Raw genomic sequence first — 19,181 nt, 5'->3', positions numbered from 1 at the left:
AATGTACATTTAATTCAACAGTATTTACAGATAATTTATTTGTTCTCTGAATAACTTGCTATGTTGGAATATCACCATCTACTAGAACTTAGTCTTTTCACTTTGTTTAAATGGGGAAGTGGAATATTCCTATGACACAGGCACATTTATAAATATTAGGCTAAAAGGTATGCAAACTTAGGTCCTGTCAGTTTTTATCCATGAACATCTCCTTTCTCTGTTAAGGATAGACCTATTCCTGTAAAACTTTGTATGATAGGAGTGCCTTTATAAGTCATAGGTTGTAAGTGACGGTCTAATGCAGTTACAATAGAATATTCTGAATTTAATAACTCAAACTCATCTTTCAATAAGGAGACAAAGAAGAGCTGGATTCCAGTTGCTGTCTCCTCTTATGGAAAGAACAGCCCCACTATGGGACAGCACACATCTTGTGTTTGTAGTGAAAGTAGATGTGTTTCACTTCAAGGTATAGGAATTGCAATGGTAAACACAGGTGCCTCTACTGATATGTTGGTATGTTATAAAATGCCTCTTTTGTCCTGCCCTACTCTGTATGACTTATCTCCACCCTTTCTACTATCTCTATTATATATGTCCTCCAGAATGCCAGGTATGGGTCAACAATGGTGCCATAAGAAACCAAGAAAGCCCTAACTGGTTTGGCTCAGTGGATAGAGCGTCGGCCTGTGGACCGAAGGGTCCCAGGTTCGATTCCGGTCAAGGGCATGTACTTTGGTTTCAGGCACATCCCTAGTAGGGTATGTGCAGGAGGCAGCTGATCAATGTTTTTCTCACATTGATGTTTCTAACTCTCTATCCCTCTCCCTTCCTCTCGGTATAAAATCAATAAAATGTATTTTTTAAAAAAAGAAACCAAGAAAAGCCTACTGCTTCTTAACATTAAAGTTAAAAAACACTGATAGACTTTATAGTTCTATGCAGGTCATTGGTATGTGAAACTTTTTCTCTAACTGCACCCCTGGATAAGGGGGCATTAAAATATTTGAAAGAATATATGGCAATATAGTTCTCAAAAATGCTGTTGTTTGAAAACTAATAGTTATATTCACATGTGCCTATTTCTACACAGACACATTGAAGTCCATGAACTGTGTAGAGACATTGTAATATTTTATAACCATTCTCACAAATTGAAAATATTTTCCAGTAAAATGTCTCTTCAGAAAAGTTTTGATTCCTGAATCAAAGCAACTATAATTGAGGCTCTTGGCTCTAAAGGAGGGGAAACAAATAAAATTAAAATCTTGGTGTGTTAGAAAATAATATAGGATTGGAATTTAGAAGACATAGGATCTAGCTCAGCCCCATTATCTAACCAGCTGGTTGACTTTAGACCATTCACTTGCCTTCTCTGGACCTCAGTTTCTTTTCTGAAAAGTAGACCATTCAATGGATAAATTCCAGATCTGAAATTGCCCAGAATCACAAAGATAAAATTCATTGTTAGATTGGAATGCTAAGGTAGCTTTTGTGATGGGTAGAGACCTCATAAGCTAAAGACAAGTTTCAATTATTGAATGCTTAACATAAACCAAGCAATGTCTAAAAACTTTCTGTGGTTTATGTCACTTAATTCTTAAAATAACCCAATGAGGTTAGTAATGCTATCTCCATTTTTACAGTTGAAAGACTGGAGGTTTAGTTTGAAGAACTTGGACCACATTACACAAAGAGTTAGGCCACCCTACTTGCCATCACATTAAGAAAACACCACTCTTACAGTGTAAGTCTTGTACAGACATTAAGTTCCCTTTAAGGATCATAAGCAGATAAAGTAAAATCATGAATGTTTAGTACTGTCTATGGCCTATGGTAGTTGCTCAGTTCAGTTAATATTATCCCATCCCATGGGCAATAGAGGGAATTTTTGGCTTTTAAGAAATGGCTGAGCTATCTGGAAGAGTTTTGAAATTATTTTGCCTTGATAGGAGATATAAAGGTTGGAGTCTATGATTGAGTTTAATAGGAAGCTTCATGGAGAATTTGGGCTATGGTGTGTGTGTGTAAAAGCGAGAGCAAGAAATAGATCTTTACCACTCTCTTCTATTTTATTCCCTGAAAAACCAATTAAGCATGTTTTATTTTTTAAATAAGGAAGAAGATCATTGACTTTCTCTCACGAGGCAATTATCACCACATAGTACATGTTGAGGAAGTGGGTGTTCCTTGCTTTCTATTGTTAATCTGATGAGAGTGAGGGTGGAGAGCACTTTGAAAAAATATTTGTAAAAGGAGGAGAGACAGAAGTGAGCTGAATAAGAAAGTCTTTTGCATCTCCCAAATTGGGGCATTCTCGACTTTTTAGGAGACATTTCCTTGAGGTATTTACGTGCTACTTCTTCAAGGTATTTACAGAGTTTAAAGAAATGACCTCAGGTTCAAGTTCTTCATAGATCCTTTTTATCTTATTAAATTTTAGTTTAAGGACTCGGTTCTTTCTTGACAGTTCTAGGAAAGGACTATTATCTGCATATTGCTCTTTGGAAGCTCGATTGCTATATTATGATGCTAATAGCAGTTAATACTAATAATAGCAGTTAATAGCAGCTAATACTATGTAATAGCAGTTACATAGGACTTACTAGGTGCCAGGTACTTTATATGTATACGCTAATTCAATCCTCACAACGGGCATCTGAGGTAGGTTTACTGCTGTGCTTCTTCATACCTAAAATGTGTTGATGGTATATTCTTGATCTCGTTAGAGGACATGAATCAAAGGTTTTCACACAGCTGTATCTCCAGTGCCCCCTGATTTAATAGCAGCTGCAGGGTATCATGAGTTGTAAGACTGTGAAATGTAAGATGCACCTCAATTTTAAAAAGTTAAAGTAAGAAAGTGGATGCACATTAGAATTAATAAACCTCCAATTTTCTCTGTCTTTCAACAATATGTTGGAGTTGAGCCCATGCTAACATGTGGATAGACTGCCCAAGACTCAGTTACTCATCGCCTCATGGTGCCATCTGTGACAGAATGGCACCGAGATCCTTCAGAAGGGAGAAGTGTGTGTGGTATTTACCATCTGCCTCTAGGGCTGTGATGAGCATTGTTGTACGAATGCAGGTGAAGTGGTTGGCCCATGGACATCTGACCTACGCTTCTGACCCATTTTCAGCAAGAGCAATGCAATTGGGAAGCCTTGATGATTGGCTTCCGAAGCATCCATAGGCTGGAGTACTTAATGAAAATGCTATGCCCAAAATAATGTTTGCATGCCCCAAATGTCAAATTCTGCCTGTGTTTTTACTGTTTTCCTCTCTGTTCTAAATTACTGACATAAAAAATAATTTATATTATTGAGTGGAGTTTTCTTTCTTTTTCTTTTCTTTCTTTCTTTTTTTTTTTTTGAAAACAGGCCCCAGTAACAGTACTCGAGACTTGAGCAACAAAATTAAGAAACAAAAATAATTTTTTAATATGAAGATGGTTCTATATGAAAACCTACCTGCAGTTGAACCTTCACATATAGTTATCTTCATTTAGTGGTCATCAGCAGTGGTGAGACAACCACATGTGGGAATGCAGGTTGGGTTTGGGGTTGTCGTTTGCTATGGATTAGGATTATTTTCTGCTGAAAGGTGGAATAGTTCCATTAATTCCAGGCTTTGACTCTCTGGACCACAAGTTCAAATAAGAAGCCTGTCACCATCAATACCCTGCCCAAACCCTGAAAAATCCTCGTTATCACTTCGAAGACTTGCCTTCCCCCTGACTCCTTTTATTTCCTTGCTGCTTCCTTACTCTTTAGACTTCTGGCCTCTGTTAATCCAGATCAACTTGATCTTGGTGGCCAGTTTAGGACAAATACTACATAGCCCCCTAATTTGCTAAGTTTTCCCAACTGAACTCTTTATTTTATTATTTACTTATATATTTGTAATATGTTTTAAAATTGATTTGAGAGAAAGGAAAGGAGAGGGAGAGAGAAACATTGATAAGACAGAAACAATGATGGGTTGCTTGTGCACGCCCCCTACTGGGTATCGAGCCTGAAACCCCGAGCAACCCAGGCATGTGCCTGGACTGAGAATCCAACTGGGCTGTCTCTAGGGCTCTGTGTTTTGGGACGAAGCTCAATCAACTGAGCCACACTGGCAAGGGCTGAACTCTTTATTTTATTGTCTGATCATGGGTTGATGTGTTTTTTGCCAGGTCCCTGAGATAAATGGGAGGTGGCTTCTCAACCAAGGAAGCCTTTGTCACTCATCACGCTTTTCCCCATTGTTTATTTATCTTCCCCAATTGTTTATTGAGTGTTCTTCTCTGCCAGTACTCCTTTCTCCCAAACTGTTTACTGTATAAGCTGTTCAAGTGTAGAAAGAAACTATACTGTGGTGGAGATAAATTTTGGGGTACAGACTAATTATAATTGGGGTAATTATCAGTAAAAATTTAAGTTTGTTGGTTCAGTGTAAGTTTAAAGCAACAAATCATTGCTTTTGGTGCTTCTGATTATTATGAAATATTTCTAGTCTTGAACCATTTGAACATGTGATCTGTCAATGTGGACTGTTTTAAACCAGTTTTTATCAGTCTAAGCCAGTAAAAACCATTTTATAGATGACTTGAACTATTTACAAGCAGTTTGATAAAATTAGAGCAAGTATGACCCAGCTAGAGATAGATTGAATTGGTCAGCACTAGCTTGATTCAGTAAAATATATTCTGAATCAATCAAACCTTCTGTGAGCCAGTCAGAACCTGCTTTTCCAGATGTGAACTTAGAGCTAGCTAAAAGCAGTCTGAAGCAATTTGAGTTATTAAAACAAGACCCAGGTTGGGACAGCCTGGATGGGCCTGGAGAATATTATGCTAAATGAAATAAGCCAAATTGAGAAAGACAAATATTACATGATTTCACTTATTTGTGGAATCTAATGAGCAAAATGAATTGACCAATAAAATAAGACCTGAAGCATGGAGACATGGAGCAGACTGACATACTTTGATGTGGGAATGGGTGGACGAGAAGAGATAAACCGAAGAACGTGTATACCTATATGTATAGCACATGGACATGAGCAATAGGGTGGTGAAGACCTGGGGAAGGTGGGTAGAGGCTGGGAGGAGGGAGGTAAAAGGGGTAGGGGGAAATGGGAGACATCTGTAATGCTATCAACAATAAGAAAATACATAAAAAAACCCCACACAGACCCAAATAGCCCTGGCTGATGTGACTCTGTGGTTAGAGCCTCGGCCTGTGCACCAAAGGGTTGCTAGTTTGATTCCTGGTAAAGGGCATGTACCTGGCTTGCAGGTTTGATCCTGGCCCTGGTCTGTGTATGTGCAAGAGGCAACCAATCGATGTGAGAGAGACACATCGATGTTTCTCTCCCTCCCTCTCTCTCTCTCTTCACCTTCTACTCTCTCTTCAAAAAAAAAAAAAAAAAATCGATGGAAAATATCCTTGAGTGACAATTAACCAAAAAACAAAACAAACAAACAAAACCCAGACCCAAATAGTTTTGATTAAATGTCTGGTTTTAGCCAGGGTGGTTTTAGATCAGTCAGAGATGGTTTTCTAGGTAGAACCTCTTTTACTCAACTCTTTCACTCTGAACTAGCAGAACCATTCAAATTCTTTTGAACAAGTATGAGTTTGTCAGAACAGATTGCTGTGTTTCATACAAATCGGAATCTGCTTTTAAGCTGGTCATAACTTTTGAAATTAACATATCTATTTAAAATGAATTGAAAATCATTTGAACCTACCAAAAAAGAAGTAGTTTGAAAGTGATCCTTGTCGACTCAGCAAACTATTGTGAGCCAATCAGCAATCATTGTGCTATACATATATATTTTGACCCCTGGCCAGTGTGGCTCAGTTGGTTGAGCATCATCCTATGTACTGAAAAGTTGCTGGTTCGATTCCAGGTTATGGTTTCTTGAATTCTTTCTTTCTATAACAATAAAATAAAAACAATTAAAAGTAGTACTAAATATATGTTTTGAGCTTCCCAGTGGCAATTTCAGAAATTGTTCTAGGTCTTCAGAGTCAATCTGCTCTGTCCATAATGGGGAGAAAGGAATAAACTAACGTTTACTGAATACCGAGGACATGCCAAGCATTGTGCTGGGCACTCCACAAAGAGTATCCCAGTCACTCTGACTGGCGTCGCTCAGTGGTTTAGTGTTGACCTATGAACCAGGAGGTCATGGTTCAATTCCTGTCAGGGCACATGCTCAGGTTGCAGGTTCGATCCCCAGTAAGGGGCATGCAGGAGGCAGCTGATCAATGATTCTCTCTCATCATTGATGTTTCTATCTCTCCCTCTCCCTTCCTCTCTGAAATCAATAAAAATATATATTTTAAAAAAGAGTATCCCATTCAATCCTTAGAACGATGTCTTGAGATAGTGCACATTATCTTCTTTTTCATAGAATGGAAACATGAAATACAAGGTTTAAAGCCCCTGGGTGTGGGTAGATGGTATGTGAGAAACATGGGTGCTCAATCCAGCTCTGCTTTTTCTTTTTTGTTAATCCTCACCCGAGAATATTTTTTCCATTGATTATTAGAGAGAGTGGAAGTGAGAGGGAGAGAGAGAGAGAGAGAAACGTTGACATGAGAGAGACACACGGATTGTGTGCACCCCAACCGAATCGAACCACAGACCCTTCAGTCTGCAAGCCAGCGCTCTAACAACTGAGCCAAACTGGCTGGGGCTGTATCTAGTTGCTTTTAAGCCCAACATGCATTTGTAAAAACGTGAGTGATGGACACAAAGTTTGGGCTAGAATGGACACTGGTTGTGCAAATGCATTAACCTTTCTGGGTTCTATTTATCCTTTAGAAAACCGAGCCCAGAGAAGGAAAGGTCTGAGCATTTATTTTCAGATAAGGCAGATCATTGTCTAAAGGTACAGTCTGAAGAATGCAAACTGTGATGAATATTGATGGTGGCATTTCTATACCTTCAGTTATAGCATTTGGTTTGTTAACACTTCCTTTATGGTGGGTTGGTTTAGGGACAAACATATGTATTGCTATCAGCATGAATAGAAAACAGAACCCATGAAGATCATCTGTAGACTTACATGTGTGATTCTTCTCCCATGATACCATGAACTTTTGGTGCAACAGAGATAGTTTCATCTGTCTTTACATTCCACTCAAGTGGGATTAGAGAATTCTAGAGTAGTGATACCATTGGTGACAGCATTTTCTTTTGTACCTTAAATGATATAAAAACATACTTTTAGAAATGACCAACTTTTTTTCTTCAAATTAAATGTAAAGAGGAAATAAGGCAGCCACAGTGTCTTCTTGCATCACTGTCATTGCAGAATTTGGAGTTGCCTTCTGCTTCCTCATTCATTGTAAGAGGGACCCCCCAAAATGATTAAACATTAACTGGACCTACTTTAAAATTCTTAGCTCTTATTTCTGAATAACTTGGAGCCAAGTAAGATGCTGCGATATGATACACTAGAATATTTATTTGTACACAAGTGATCATCTTTTGGAGAAGAAGTCTGTTATATACCATTAATACTAGCAGCCTACACCTGTGAATACAGAAGCTATGACGTAGGAAAGCCATCATCTGTAAAATGTCATTCTTTATAGTGTGCAAACAGAATTATGAATGTTTGTAGAGGCTCTGCCCTTATCGACCGACCAACCATATCTGAATGTGAAGTTAGTGTGCACTCAGACACTCTGAGGAAGTACATGGAGTGGTTCTTGGGTCTCAGCAATCAGGATTTTTGAGCATAAAGTGAGTCACCAAATTGAGGATGGGGTTGGGGTGGGGGTGGCAACCTTCAGAACCGATGGATGTCCTTGCCTGAGTTTTTATTAATTTTATGAACCTATGGAAATAATTCTATAGGACATACTGAGAATTGTGGTAAAGTTACTGGGTATGGGGCTGGGAAAAGGAGACGATGAGAGGAAAATCAGCAGCATCTAAGGTAGGGGATCTGATGTGTGTGTGGATGGGGGAATATGTATGTTTGAATGGGCAAGTAGAGTTGTCAGTGGTAATGGGATAGCCGATTATTTTTCTAATTTTCAGGAGGATTTCTTGGAATTAGAAATGGGAGGGAAAGAGAAGCCTTCCTGGGAGACAGACTACATTTTTAAACAGACCGAAATTTTGAATAGTTTGAGTCTATTTAGAGGATAATAAAAAAATCATGAAAAGTGCCGATTGCAAAGGATAAAAAAATAAGCATCATTAGGTCTTGTTGGTAAAAATAATTTTTCTTCTCTAAAGTGGACTTTTGTGTTAGTCAACATCAAAGAGCTGAATAGGTAGCATTTCTTGTTAGAATATCAAGGCAAGAAGAGGTAAATGAGCCCTTCATTGTGAATTATGGTCTCTGTGCAGTGACTGCTCAGATCTCGAACTCAGTTTCCAAGTTAGCAGTGAGATTCCAGAAAAGTCTGATTTAATATGTGTCAGGTAATAATAATAATAATAATAATAATAATAATAATAATAGTAATGAAGCTGCAAGCCAGATGTTACCTGCTAATTTAGCATTGTCTTTGAAGGGACTGCAATGGCCTTAGAAAATGAATAGGCTAAGTGAAATTGCCTAGATGTCCAAGTAAAAGGCGAGAAAAGCCAAGGATCCAGCACTCGAAGACTTTGAAAAAGAAGTAGAGTTGGGGGAGAAATTGGAACCACTTGTGCTCTAAGAATTGTTATTATTCCTGTAACATTCTCCTCTCTCTCTCTCTCTCTCTCTCTCTCTCTCTCTCTCTCTCTCTCTCTCTTGTTAATTTTTGTTCAAATGATCTGCATATAAGACTTAATGATCATTACCTTCTTGATTATCATTCTCACTTGGAATTTTTGTCTTATGAGTACTGTATTCAATTTAAACTGAACTGTTAGTTATTTACTATTTCAGTAGCAACTCTTCTAGCAAATTACTAGGTCTTTGGGTGCAGTGAACAATATCTAATCCTCTCCTCACAGAATTGTTAGGCATATAGGTGTTACATAGATGTACTTGTTGACCTGGATATGAAAGTAAGCCACTTTATTCATGGAGGAGTCTAATATTTTGTAATGTTTGTTTTTTGCAGGTGAACTAGAGTTCTTCATTATGTCTGATGGAGACTATGATTACCTCATCAAGTTTTTAGCTTTGGGAGACTCTGGAGTAGGGAAGACCAGTGTACTTTACCAGTACACAGATGGTAAATTCAACTCCAAATTTATCACAACAGTGGGCATTGATTTCAGGGAAAAGAGAGTGGTAAGTTCTATATCCTCCCATCTAAAAATGTAATCTCTAAAAAAAAAAAAAAGGGTAAAAATGTAATTTCTGAGTCCACATTTGCCTGTCTGTTTAGTTTACTTTGTAGGAATTAGAAGGACAAAGGTTGGAATCTAAAATTAAAGGATACAGCCCTGGCCACTGTGGTTCAGTTGGTTGGGCATCGTCCCATGCACCAAAAGGTTGCTGGTTTGATTTCCAGCCCAGGCGCATGCCCTGTTGCAGGCTAAATCCCCAGTAGAGGGCATTCAGAAGGCAGCCAATTGATGTATCGCTCACATTGATATATCTGTCTCTCCCTTTCCTTTCCCCTCTCTAAAAATCAATTAAAATCTTTAAAAATTAAATTAAGGCATACATATGAAAGTGTATTATATTTAATCCTGGCAATCTGATTTAAAAGGCTGTGCTGAGGGACACTTCATATATAACAAAGTAGACAAAGTGAAAGTGAAGCTTCTTTTTAATTTTTCCTCCATACCTTTTTGGCTTGTATCTTCCCTCTGAAGTCCACAAAGTTATTGCTCTGAAGCCTACAAAACATCCTGCCCCTTATACCCCTATTTTATCTGTTATATTTTCCACCTTTGATGTCATTCTTAATGACTTTTCTCTTAATTAAGGTCTCAGCAATCCCACATGGACACTAAGTGGCAGAACTCGCTGCTGACAGGAGGTGTGGTTGGAATAGGAATGCTGGTAGTGTGTGTTGATCTGGGAAGTAACAAGGGAAACAGAAGTTCTGCAGAATGATGAGGGAAGAGGCTCTTTTTTAAAAAAACACACACACATTTTTATTGATTCAGAGAGGAAGGGAGAGGGAAAAAGAGATAGAAACATCAATGGTGAGAGAGAATCAATTTGGCTGCCTCCTGCACACCTCCTACTGGGAATCAAGCCCACAACCCAGGCATGTGCCCTTGACCGGAATCGAACCTGGGGCCCTTCAGTCCACAGACTGACGCTCTATCCACTGAGCCAAATCAGCTAGGACAAGAGGCTCTTTTATTTTTAAAGGACCACACAATCAAAAAATATTCTGGTGGTGGAGGGGAAGACAGGAGGTCCCTGTGTCAGAGTTGCAAAGGAATGAAGATGGCTTTTTCCATGAACTATTTCTTGCTAAAAAATTGACTGTTACCATGAAGCCAGTCAGGAAGTGGTCAGGAGATCAATGACAAAGACCCTGCCATGGAACATGGTCTACCTGGGAAAGATGCAGAGCCCCTGTCTCCCGGACAGAATCATTCATTCCCTTCTACCCGCCATAGGTGTTTTCTTCCATTACCAGAGAGTCTTCTAGAGACTCAGATCCACTGAGTAATAATAAGATCTTTATGAAAGTTTCAATATTGACATATAATTGGTAGAATTAATATATACATGTGATTATATTTATTTATTAATTCCCATTTTATAACCTTGTTTTTTAAAAATAGCTTTCTTGTGATATAATTCACTTAACATAAGCTTCACCCATTTAAAGTGTATAATTCAGTGGTTTTTAGTATATTTACAGTTGTGCAACTATCACCCCTATTTAATTTTAGAGCACTTCATCACCCAGAAAGAAACCTCATACTCTTTTGCAGTCATTCCCCATTTCCCCTCCCCCCAGCCACTAGTCTATTCTAGAAGGATTTGCCTATTCTCTGAACATATCATATAAATGGAATCATACAATATGTGGCCTTTTGTGTCTAGCTTCTTTCACTTAGCATATTTTTGAGGATCATTCATGTTGTAGCATGTATCAGAACTTCATTCTGTTTTATGATCAAATCATATTTCATTGTATTGATCTACGTACCACATTTTGATTATCCATTCATCTATTGGTGGACATTTGGGTTGTTTCACTTTTATGCATAATGTTTCTATTAACATTCATATATTTTTTGTGTGCATGGACTTGTTATCATATCTCTTATGTGAGGACGTATGTTTTCAAATATCTTATGCATATGCCTAGGAACTTGCAAAATTTGCCAAAGATGCTGCACCATTTTACATTTCCAGAAATGTAAGAGGGTCCCAATTTCTCCATATTCTCACCAACTTTTGTTATTATCTATTTGATGATAGCCATTCTAGAGGGTGTGAAATGGTATCTCATTGTAGGTTTAACTTAAATTTCCCTAATGAATGTTGTTGAGCAATCATCTTTTCATGTGCTTTATTGTCCATTTGTATATTGTCTTTGGAGAAATGTCTAATCAGGTTCTTTGTCTATTTATTTAAATATATTTTTTATTGCCTTTATCTATTTTGAAGTTGGTTGTCTTTTTGTTAAATTTTAAGAGTTTTAAATATATTCTAGATAAGTGTTCTTATTAGATATATGATATGCAAATAGTTTTAGCTCTTACATTTAGGACTATGATCCATTTTGAGCTATTTTTTTGTGCATAGTGTGAATAGTGATCCAACTTCATTCTTTTGTTGCTCCAGCATAATTTGTTGAAAAGACTATTTTATCTCCATTGAGTGGTCTTGGCACTCTTATTGAAAATCAGTTGACAATAAATGTTAGGTTTATTTTTGAACTCTCAATTCGATTCTATTTATCTATATGTCTATCCTAATGCCAGTACTATACTATCTTGATTACTGTAGATTTCTAGTAACTTTTGAAATTGGAAAGTATGAGTTCTCACTTTTTCAAGATTGTTTTGAATTCCTTGCAATTCCATATGAATTTTAAGGTCAGTTTGTCACTTTCTACAAAGAAGCTAGTTGAGATTTTGATAGGGCTTGCATTGAATCTGCACATCAATTTGGGGAGTATTTTTATCTTAACAATATTAAGTCTTCTGACCAATGGACATAGAATGTCTTTTCATTTATTTAGGTCTTAAATTTCTTTTGACAGTGTTTTGTAGTTTTCAGAGTATGTGTTACATTTTTTTGGTTAATATTATCTTTAAATATCTTAATCTTTTTCATGCTATTGTAAATTCAATTGTTTTCTTAATTTTATTTTTGAATTGTTTGTTGCCAGTATATAGAAATACAATTTATTTTGTAAATTAATCTTTAATACTGGAACCTTGCTGAACTTGTTTATTCATTCTAAGTGTGTGTGTGTCTGCGTGTGTGTATTTATTCCTTAGGATTTTAATATGAGATCACATCATCTTCTATTTACTTCTTCCTTTCCAATTTGGATATGTTTTATTTCTTTTTCTGGCCTAATTGCCCTGGTGAGAACCTCCAGTAAAATGTTGAATAAAAGTGATGAGAGAGGACATCTTTGTCTTTGATCTTAGAGAGAAAGCATTCGAACAGTCACCAGTAAGCACCAGTAGAATATAAACTATGCATTTCTCAGAGCTGCTGTTTTTCAGGTTGAGGATGTTCACTTCTGTTCCTAATTTGTTCAGTGCTTTTATCATGAAAGTTGCTGGATTTGTTCAGATAGTTTGTCTGCATCTATTGATATGGTATTGTGGTTTTATTATTATGGTGTATTACAGTGATTGATTTTTGTATGTTACACCAACCTTGCTGTTCCTTTGCACTATTACTGTCATACAAATTACATCTTTATACACTGTGTACCCATCAACACAGATTTATAATTATTACTTTATGCTGTTGTGTTTTGATTAGATGAAAGAAAGGATTTACAAAAATACATTTATGCTGTCTTTTATAGCTCCTTTGCTGGTACGCTTGGTTGATAGTATTTTTTCTTTTAGCACTTTGATTGTGTCATCCTACTGCCTTTGGCCTTGATTGTTTTAGATGACAAATAATCTCTTAGTCTTATTGGGATCCCTTGTATGTAATGCATCACTTTTCACTTGCTGCTTTTAAGATTCTCTCTTTGTCTTTGGATTTTGACAGTTTGATGATTGTGTGTCTAGTTTTTATAATTTTATCTTTCTTGGAGTCCACTGAATTTTTGAATATACAGATGAATGTTTTTCATCAAATTTGGGGAATTTTTTGGCTATTATTCTTCAAATATGTTTTCTCTTTCTTTCACTCTCTCCTCTTACTATAGGATTTCCAGTATGCATATGTTGGTATATTCGATGGTGTTTCATAGATTTCTGAAACTTTTCATTTTTCTTCATTCTTTTTTCCTTCTGTGCCTTAGAGTAGATAATCTCAATTGACGTATCTTCAAATTCAGTGGTTATTTATTCTGCCAGTTTAGGTCTGCTCTTGAGCTCTTCTGATGAATACTGTATTGTACTTCTATATAGTAGAATATCTATAATATTCTATTTTTTATATCTATCTCTTTATTGACCTTCTTTATTCAGTAGGGCATTATTCTCATACTTTAATTTTTCAGACATGATTTTTAGTTCTTTGAACAGATTTATAATTGCTGATTTAAAATATTTGTCTAGCAAGTTCAACATCTGGGCTTCCTCAAGAATAGTTTCTATAGGTTGCTTTTTCCCCAGTATTTGGGCCATACTTTCTTGTTTCTTTGTACGTCTCATAACTTTTGTTGAAAACTAGACATTTGAAATAATAAAATGTGGCAACTCTGGAAATCAGATTCCTTCCCCCTCTGAGTGTTTCTTTTTTTTTGCTGTTTGTTTGTTTATTTATTAATGTTGCTATTTGCTTATTTAGTGACATTCCTGGGCTAATTCTATAAAGTGTATTCTTTGTGTAGCTCCCGAAGTCTTTGCTCAGTTAACTTAATGGTCAGCTAATGAGTGGACAGAGCATTTCTTAAATTCCTTAAACCAGAAAGTCCTCTTTTCTGAGGGATTGTGTGTGCGTGTGTGTGTATGTGTGTGTGCTGTGACATGTGCTTAATACTCTAGTAGATGGTTTATAAATCTGTCTTAGCTTTCACTTCATGCTTGAGAAGAGCCTTAAGGTCAGCCAGAGGTGTGAGCTTAGGGCTTTTTCAGGTCTTTCCTGGGCATATGTACAGCCCTAAACATGAGCATGGCTTAATAGATAACAAGGAATATTTTGGAGCTTTTCCAAATCTCTCTATAGACATCCCATTTCCTGTTTTTTTCTTTTTTAAAGTCTTTTTGGTTAGATTTTTTTGTTAGCCCCAACTGGTATTTTTTTGCCTTCAGTAGCTGTGATGTTAAATACTTGATGCTGATTATTTTCAACAATGCCCTAGGGATAGGGTTATTCTCACAGAGCAAGCTCTGAGGCAGGTAAAATAAAGACCAGGCCTGGGAATGGAGCTTTACACACAGCTTTCAGTTCTCTGGGGATGGGATTTTAGGGGCAGCTCCAAACCTGTTTTGCCTCCACTGCTTGCAGTGGCTGCTATACTGATGGTTTTCACAGCCATCATAGTTATGCATAAGTTGGTTTTTAGGACTACTGGGAGCCAGGAAGGGGGAGATGAGAATAGGATAAGTTAAAATAGCACAGAGCTTATTATTTTTACTGATATTTGGAGTCCTGAAAAAGTTGATTTTGACAGTTTGTGCCAATGTTTTCATTGCTTTTATGGAGAAAGAGAGTTTCAGAGCTACTTCCTATAAAATTGTTTTAAGAGTATTTTTAAAGATAGAATGGGAAAAGTCACAGAAAGGTAATATTTCTTGAAATGCATGACCCGAGGGTTCTTTGAGGAAAAGTGAGCTAATTATTATGTTATAGAAATTATGTATTATTTATAGGTTTCATAATATATTTATAAAAGTATATAATGTATATATACATGGTAATGCAAGTTATTGTATTATCTAAAGATAATTATTTGGAATAAAATACAAACAAGGTTGTATTCCAAATGGGATTTTCTTTAGAGGTTTATGCTATAGTTGTACTGAATAGGGAAGTAAGAGGAGTTCACTGGTCTCAGGAAGTTCTCTTCCTCTTTTGCTTTGCTGTTGTAGGTATACAGAGCCAATGGGCCGGATGGAGCCGTTGGCAGAGGCCAGAGAATCCACCTGCAGTTATGGGACACAGCAGGGCAGGAGAGGTATGTGGTCTGCAGTTGTGCACGTGCTTCTTACTGGAGGAAAGGGAAAAGCAGCTACACTCTTCATACAGTGACCCGAGCAGGAAAAAGCCAGCTGATTAGTCCATTTGCACCTGGATAAGCCATGCTGCCAAATTAGCAGGACATTTATCAGTCTGAGTTGAGAATGGTGGCTTTATTTCTTTATTTCATACAAAGTCAAAGGAAAAACGAATCTTTTTCAAAATGGATCAACCTTACTTATGATCTCTTTTTTGTTTTCTTCATTTTTAAAAGGCTTACACACTTTTCTCCATTGACCTTTGCTATTGACTCAACCACACAAAAGCCACAGAGTTATAAAGGGGAGAACAAAAGTAGGTTTACAGTTATTTGTATGGGAAAATATACAAGAATAAATAAATAATAATACAAGAATAAACTTTCATGTACTCACTACTATAAACCTACTTTTGCCCACCCCTGTCTGTATTATTCTTGAAAACCGAGTGGAAAATCTGGTTGGAATTAATCCATATGGTCAGAAGTTGCTTAACCAAAATCAGTCACATGGAATCTTGATGTAAAATTGCTTTTAGTTAGCTAAGATTTCAGGTTTTTCCTCTCAGATTCTTTGAAGGCTTTTAAAAACTTTTCACTATGGAAAACTTCAAATATGTAATGAACTCATGTATTCATTTCCCAGTTTCAACAGTCATCAAATTGTGGCTGATGTTATTTTATGTTTGCCCCTCATTCCTATTCACTCCCTCTCCCAAATTATTTTTAAGCAAATTCCAAATATCCTATTATTTATTCGTAACTATTTTGGTATGTATCTCTAAAGATAAGGACTGTTTTTGTAAAAACATTAATTAAAAATATTTGAGAAAGCTTGGAAGATTAGATGACAAATTCACACCAGTATTTTCTTCCTTGGAGCCTGTGTCTGTCCATTGTAGGCTTTGTATAAAGGCAAAATAAGAGGAAACTGACTGTTGGAGGGAGAGAGGGGAGACAGCAGGATAAAGCCTTGGAAGAGAGAGGACCAAAGAAGAACAGGTGCTGAGTCATTACTACTCCCACCTTAACGCCTGCGACTGAAATCAAAAGGTCATGAAACACATTGTAATGTCAAGTCAAGCCAACCTTCACAAGACAATGAAAACATACATAGCAAGCTCCATTGTTTGGGTCTAATTAACTCCTGGTTGGACAATAAATTCTTGGTTGATACTAAAGGATCCTGAACTAGTTCTGTCATCCCTGTCCAGCAGGCTGGGTTTTTGAATCACATGGTCTGTTAACACATAAACTTACAGAAGTGATAAATAACTGTCTTGCACACTTTTGGAATATCAGCACCTAATTTGTTTAAAAATTTTTTTCATTGATAGGGGTTATTTTTATTTTAAAAGAACATTCCAAGTATAACTTTTGATAATTGTTGGCATTTTTAAAAGTCTGGATATATTTCAAATATTCTTGCTCTAGATAGCTATTTATTATATTTTGTAAGATACCTAATATTGATTATACTCATAACTTTATACTATTAAATTGTCATTTATAATCACATTCTTCACTAAATCTATGTAACTAAGAGCAATAATATTCATGTATAATGTGAAGTTATTATAAACAATGGCACGTTATTAAGCATCTAATTTGTTATTGATGAACTATGGTGAGAGGCTGAGGGCAGGGTGGTAGCTTTATGTTTCGGGAGTGGGGCCATGGTTTAGGTGATCAGTCTGCTTTTATGTTCCTAGGTTTCGGAGCTTGACAACAGCATTCTTCAGAGATGCTATGGGGTTTCTTCTGCTTTTTGATCTGACAAATGAGCAAAGTTTCCTCAATGTCAGGAACTGGATAAGTAAGTGTTATTGTCTCCCTGCCTCCCACTCCCTACAATAAAATGCCCTCTTATATTCTTCTTCTGTTGTAAATTGATTTGGGAGAAATCCTAGTGCTGTTTAAAATGCTATATAAAGGAGCATGGCTATTAGTTTAGGGGCAAAGATAACAAAAATACTCTGCTTTTTCTAGTAATACTGACTTTGATTTGTTGAGTACTTCCCATGCTCCAGGTGTAAGGCCCTGCTTTCCATGCAATCTCTTAATCAGTCTTTTCCACAGAGGAGACTCATCCCCCTTTCATAGATGAGGATATACAGGCCTAGAGGGGTGAAATCACTAAGTATCACCTGGCCTGTTGCGTGCTATCAAGTCTTGTATCATCCCAGGGTTTAAAACATATATCACACAGATTACATACAGACGTTTTGAAGGCTTCATGGATTAGATTCCTGGCTGCAAGTCTCTAATATGCTTAGAGCCCCTTCTCTGTTTTGAGGGCCAGGCATTTGCCTGGTGGATTCTAGAACTCCATTGGCAAAAGTGGTCCCAGCATTAACTGTCTATCTATCTATCTATCTATCTATCTATCTATCTATCTATCTATCTATCTATCTATATCTATCATATATATACTAGAGGCCCGGTGCATGAAAAGTCATGCACTGGAGGGGGGGGGTCCCTCAGCCCAGCCTGCCCCCTCTCACAGTCCGGGAGCCCTCAGGGGTGGGAGGCGACCTGGTGATCAGGGGAAGGCAACATCCCCATCACACCTCTGCTGCTGCCACTGCCAGCAGCGCAAGCCTCGGCCGACCCTGGTTACCTGAGCCTCTGGCAGCCCTGGGTTGCTGGCCATCCAACATCTGAGGCTTGCCTGTGGCTGGGGGTCTGAGGGGACTGGGGGACTCTGGAGGCAGGTCCGCAGAGTGGTCGGACCCTCCTGGGGGTGGGCCCAGCTGTGCAGCATGCCTGCCACCCCAGTGGGGCTGAGGGGACTGGGCAAACAGATAGACTGGGCGCCGCCATCTTGTAGCTGTGGCCACTCCCATCTTTGAGGGCGTGGCAGTCAATTAGCATATTCCCTCCTTATTGGCTGTGGGTACTACCATATTTGTGAGGGCGTGATGGTCAATTAGCATATCCCCTCTTTATTAGATAGGACATATCTTCATTTTGACTGTTTGGAGAGATCCTAATCTAAAATCCTGCGACTGGACCAAATAACAGCTTGCGAATATACATTTACCTCCATTAGCTGTATTAGTATAAACCTAGAAAATCTATTGAGAAAGGCTCTGATGTTAAATTTTTAATATCCAAATCTTTATAATGAAAACACTTAAAAATTACCTTCTACTTCAAAATTACTTGGTAATTTGTTAGTATTGGCTATGGGTTTTTTTGTTTTATTTTGTTTTGTTTTCAAATCCTCACTCGAGAATATTTTTCCATTGATTTTTAGAGAGAGAGGAAGAGAGAGGGAAAGACAGAAATATCGATGTGAGAGAAACACACTGATTGGTTGCCTCCTGCACATGCCCTATCCAGGGCCTGGGCAGGGGAGGAGCCTGAAACCGAGGTACATACTCTTGACCAGAATCAAACCCGGGACTCTTCAGTCCACAGGTTGATGCTCTATCTACTGAGCCACACCGGCTAGGGCATTGACTGTGGTTTTGATAATAGAAAACCTTAGTTTTGTTTCTTAATTTTATTATTGTACTAGAGGCCCGATTCACAAAATTCGTGCAAGAGTAGGCCTTCCTTCCCCCAGCTGCCAGCACCAGCTTCCCTCTGACACCCGGGACCTGGGCTTCCCTCACAACCCCGGCTTCATCTGGAAGGTTGTCTGGAAGGACATCTGGTCTAATTAGCATATTACACTTTTATTATTATAGATTAGAGTTTATATTTAATATTATTTTGTATTAGTTTCAGGTATACAGCATAGTGGTTAAACAGTCATATACTTTACAAAGTGTTCCGCCTGGTATTTCCAGTACTGAATTGGCACCGTATATAGTTATTACAATACTAGAGGCCCGGTGCACAAAATTCGAGCACTCGAGGGCGTTCCTCAGACCGACCAGCTCCCTCTTGCAGTTTGAGAGCCCTTGGGGGATGTCTGACTGACGGCTTAGGCTCTTCCACCTG

The 19,181-nt window shown here is 37.7% G+C and overlaps 1 protein-coding gene across 2 annotated transcripts in view; it reads left to right on the top strand.

The window, feature by feature from the left end:
* Window positions 1-19,181, top strand: part of RAB27A (RAB27A, member RAS oncogene family) — a 70,419-nt gene that overhangs the window by 31,534 nt on the left and 19,704 nt on the right. For both annotated transcript variants that reach the window (XM_079767991.1, XM_079767990.1), the window contains 3 exons: window positions 9,072-9,244; window positions 15,106-15,191; window positions 16,943-17,046. In XM_079767991.1, coding sequence (XP_079624117.1) covers window positions 9,092-9,244; window positions 15,106-15,191; window positions 16,943-17,046 — 343 coding nt within the window. In that variant the 5' untranslated portion in view covers window positions 9,072-9,091. The remainder of the gene's footprint in view (window positions 1-9,071; window positions 9,245-15,105; window positions 15,192-16,942; window positions 17,047-19,181) is intronic.

The sequence above is a fragment of the Cnephaeus nilssonii genome, assembly GCF_951640355.1.
Source record: "Cnephaeus nilssonii genome assembly, chromosome: 4".
In the NCBI taxonomy this organism is placed as follows: domain Eukaryota; kingdom Metazoa; phylum Chordata; class Mammalia; order Chiroptera; family Vespertilionidae; genus Cnephaeus; species Cnephaeus nilssonii.
Note: the sequence above shows the minus strand (reverse complement) of the source record. Positions and strands in the feature narration are given on the sequence as shown.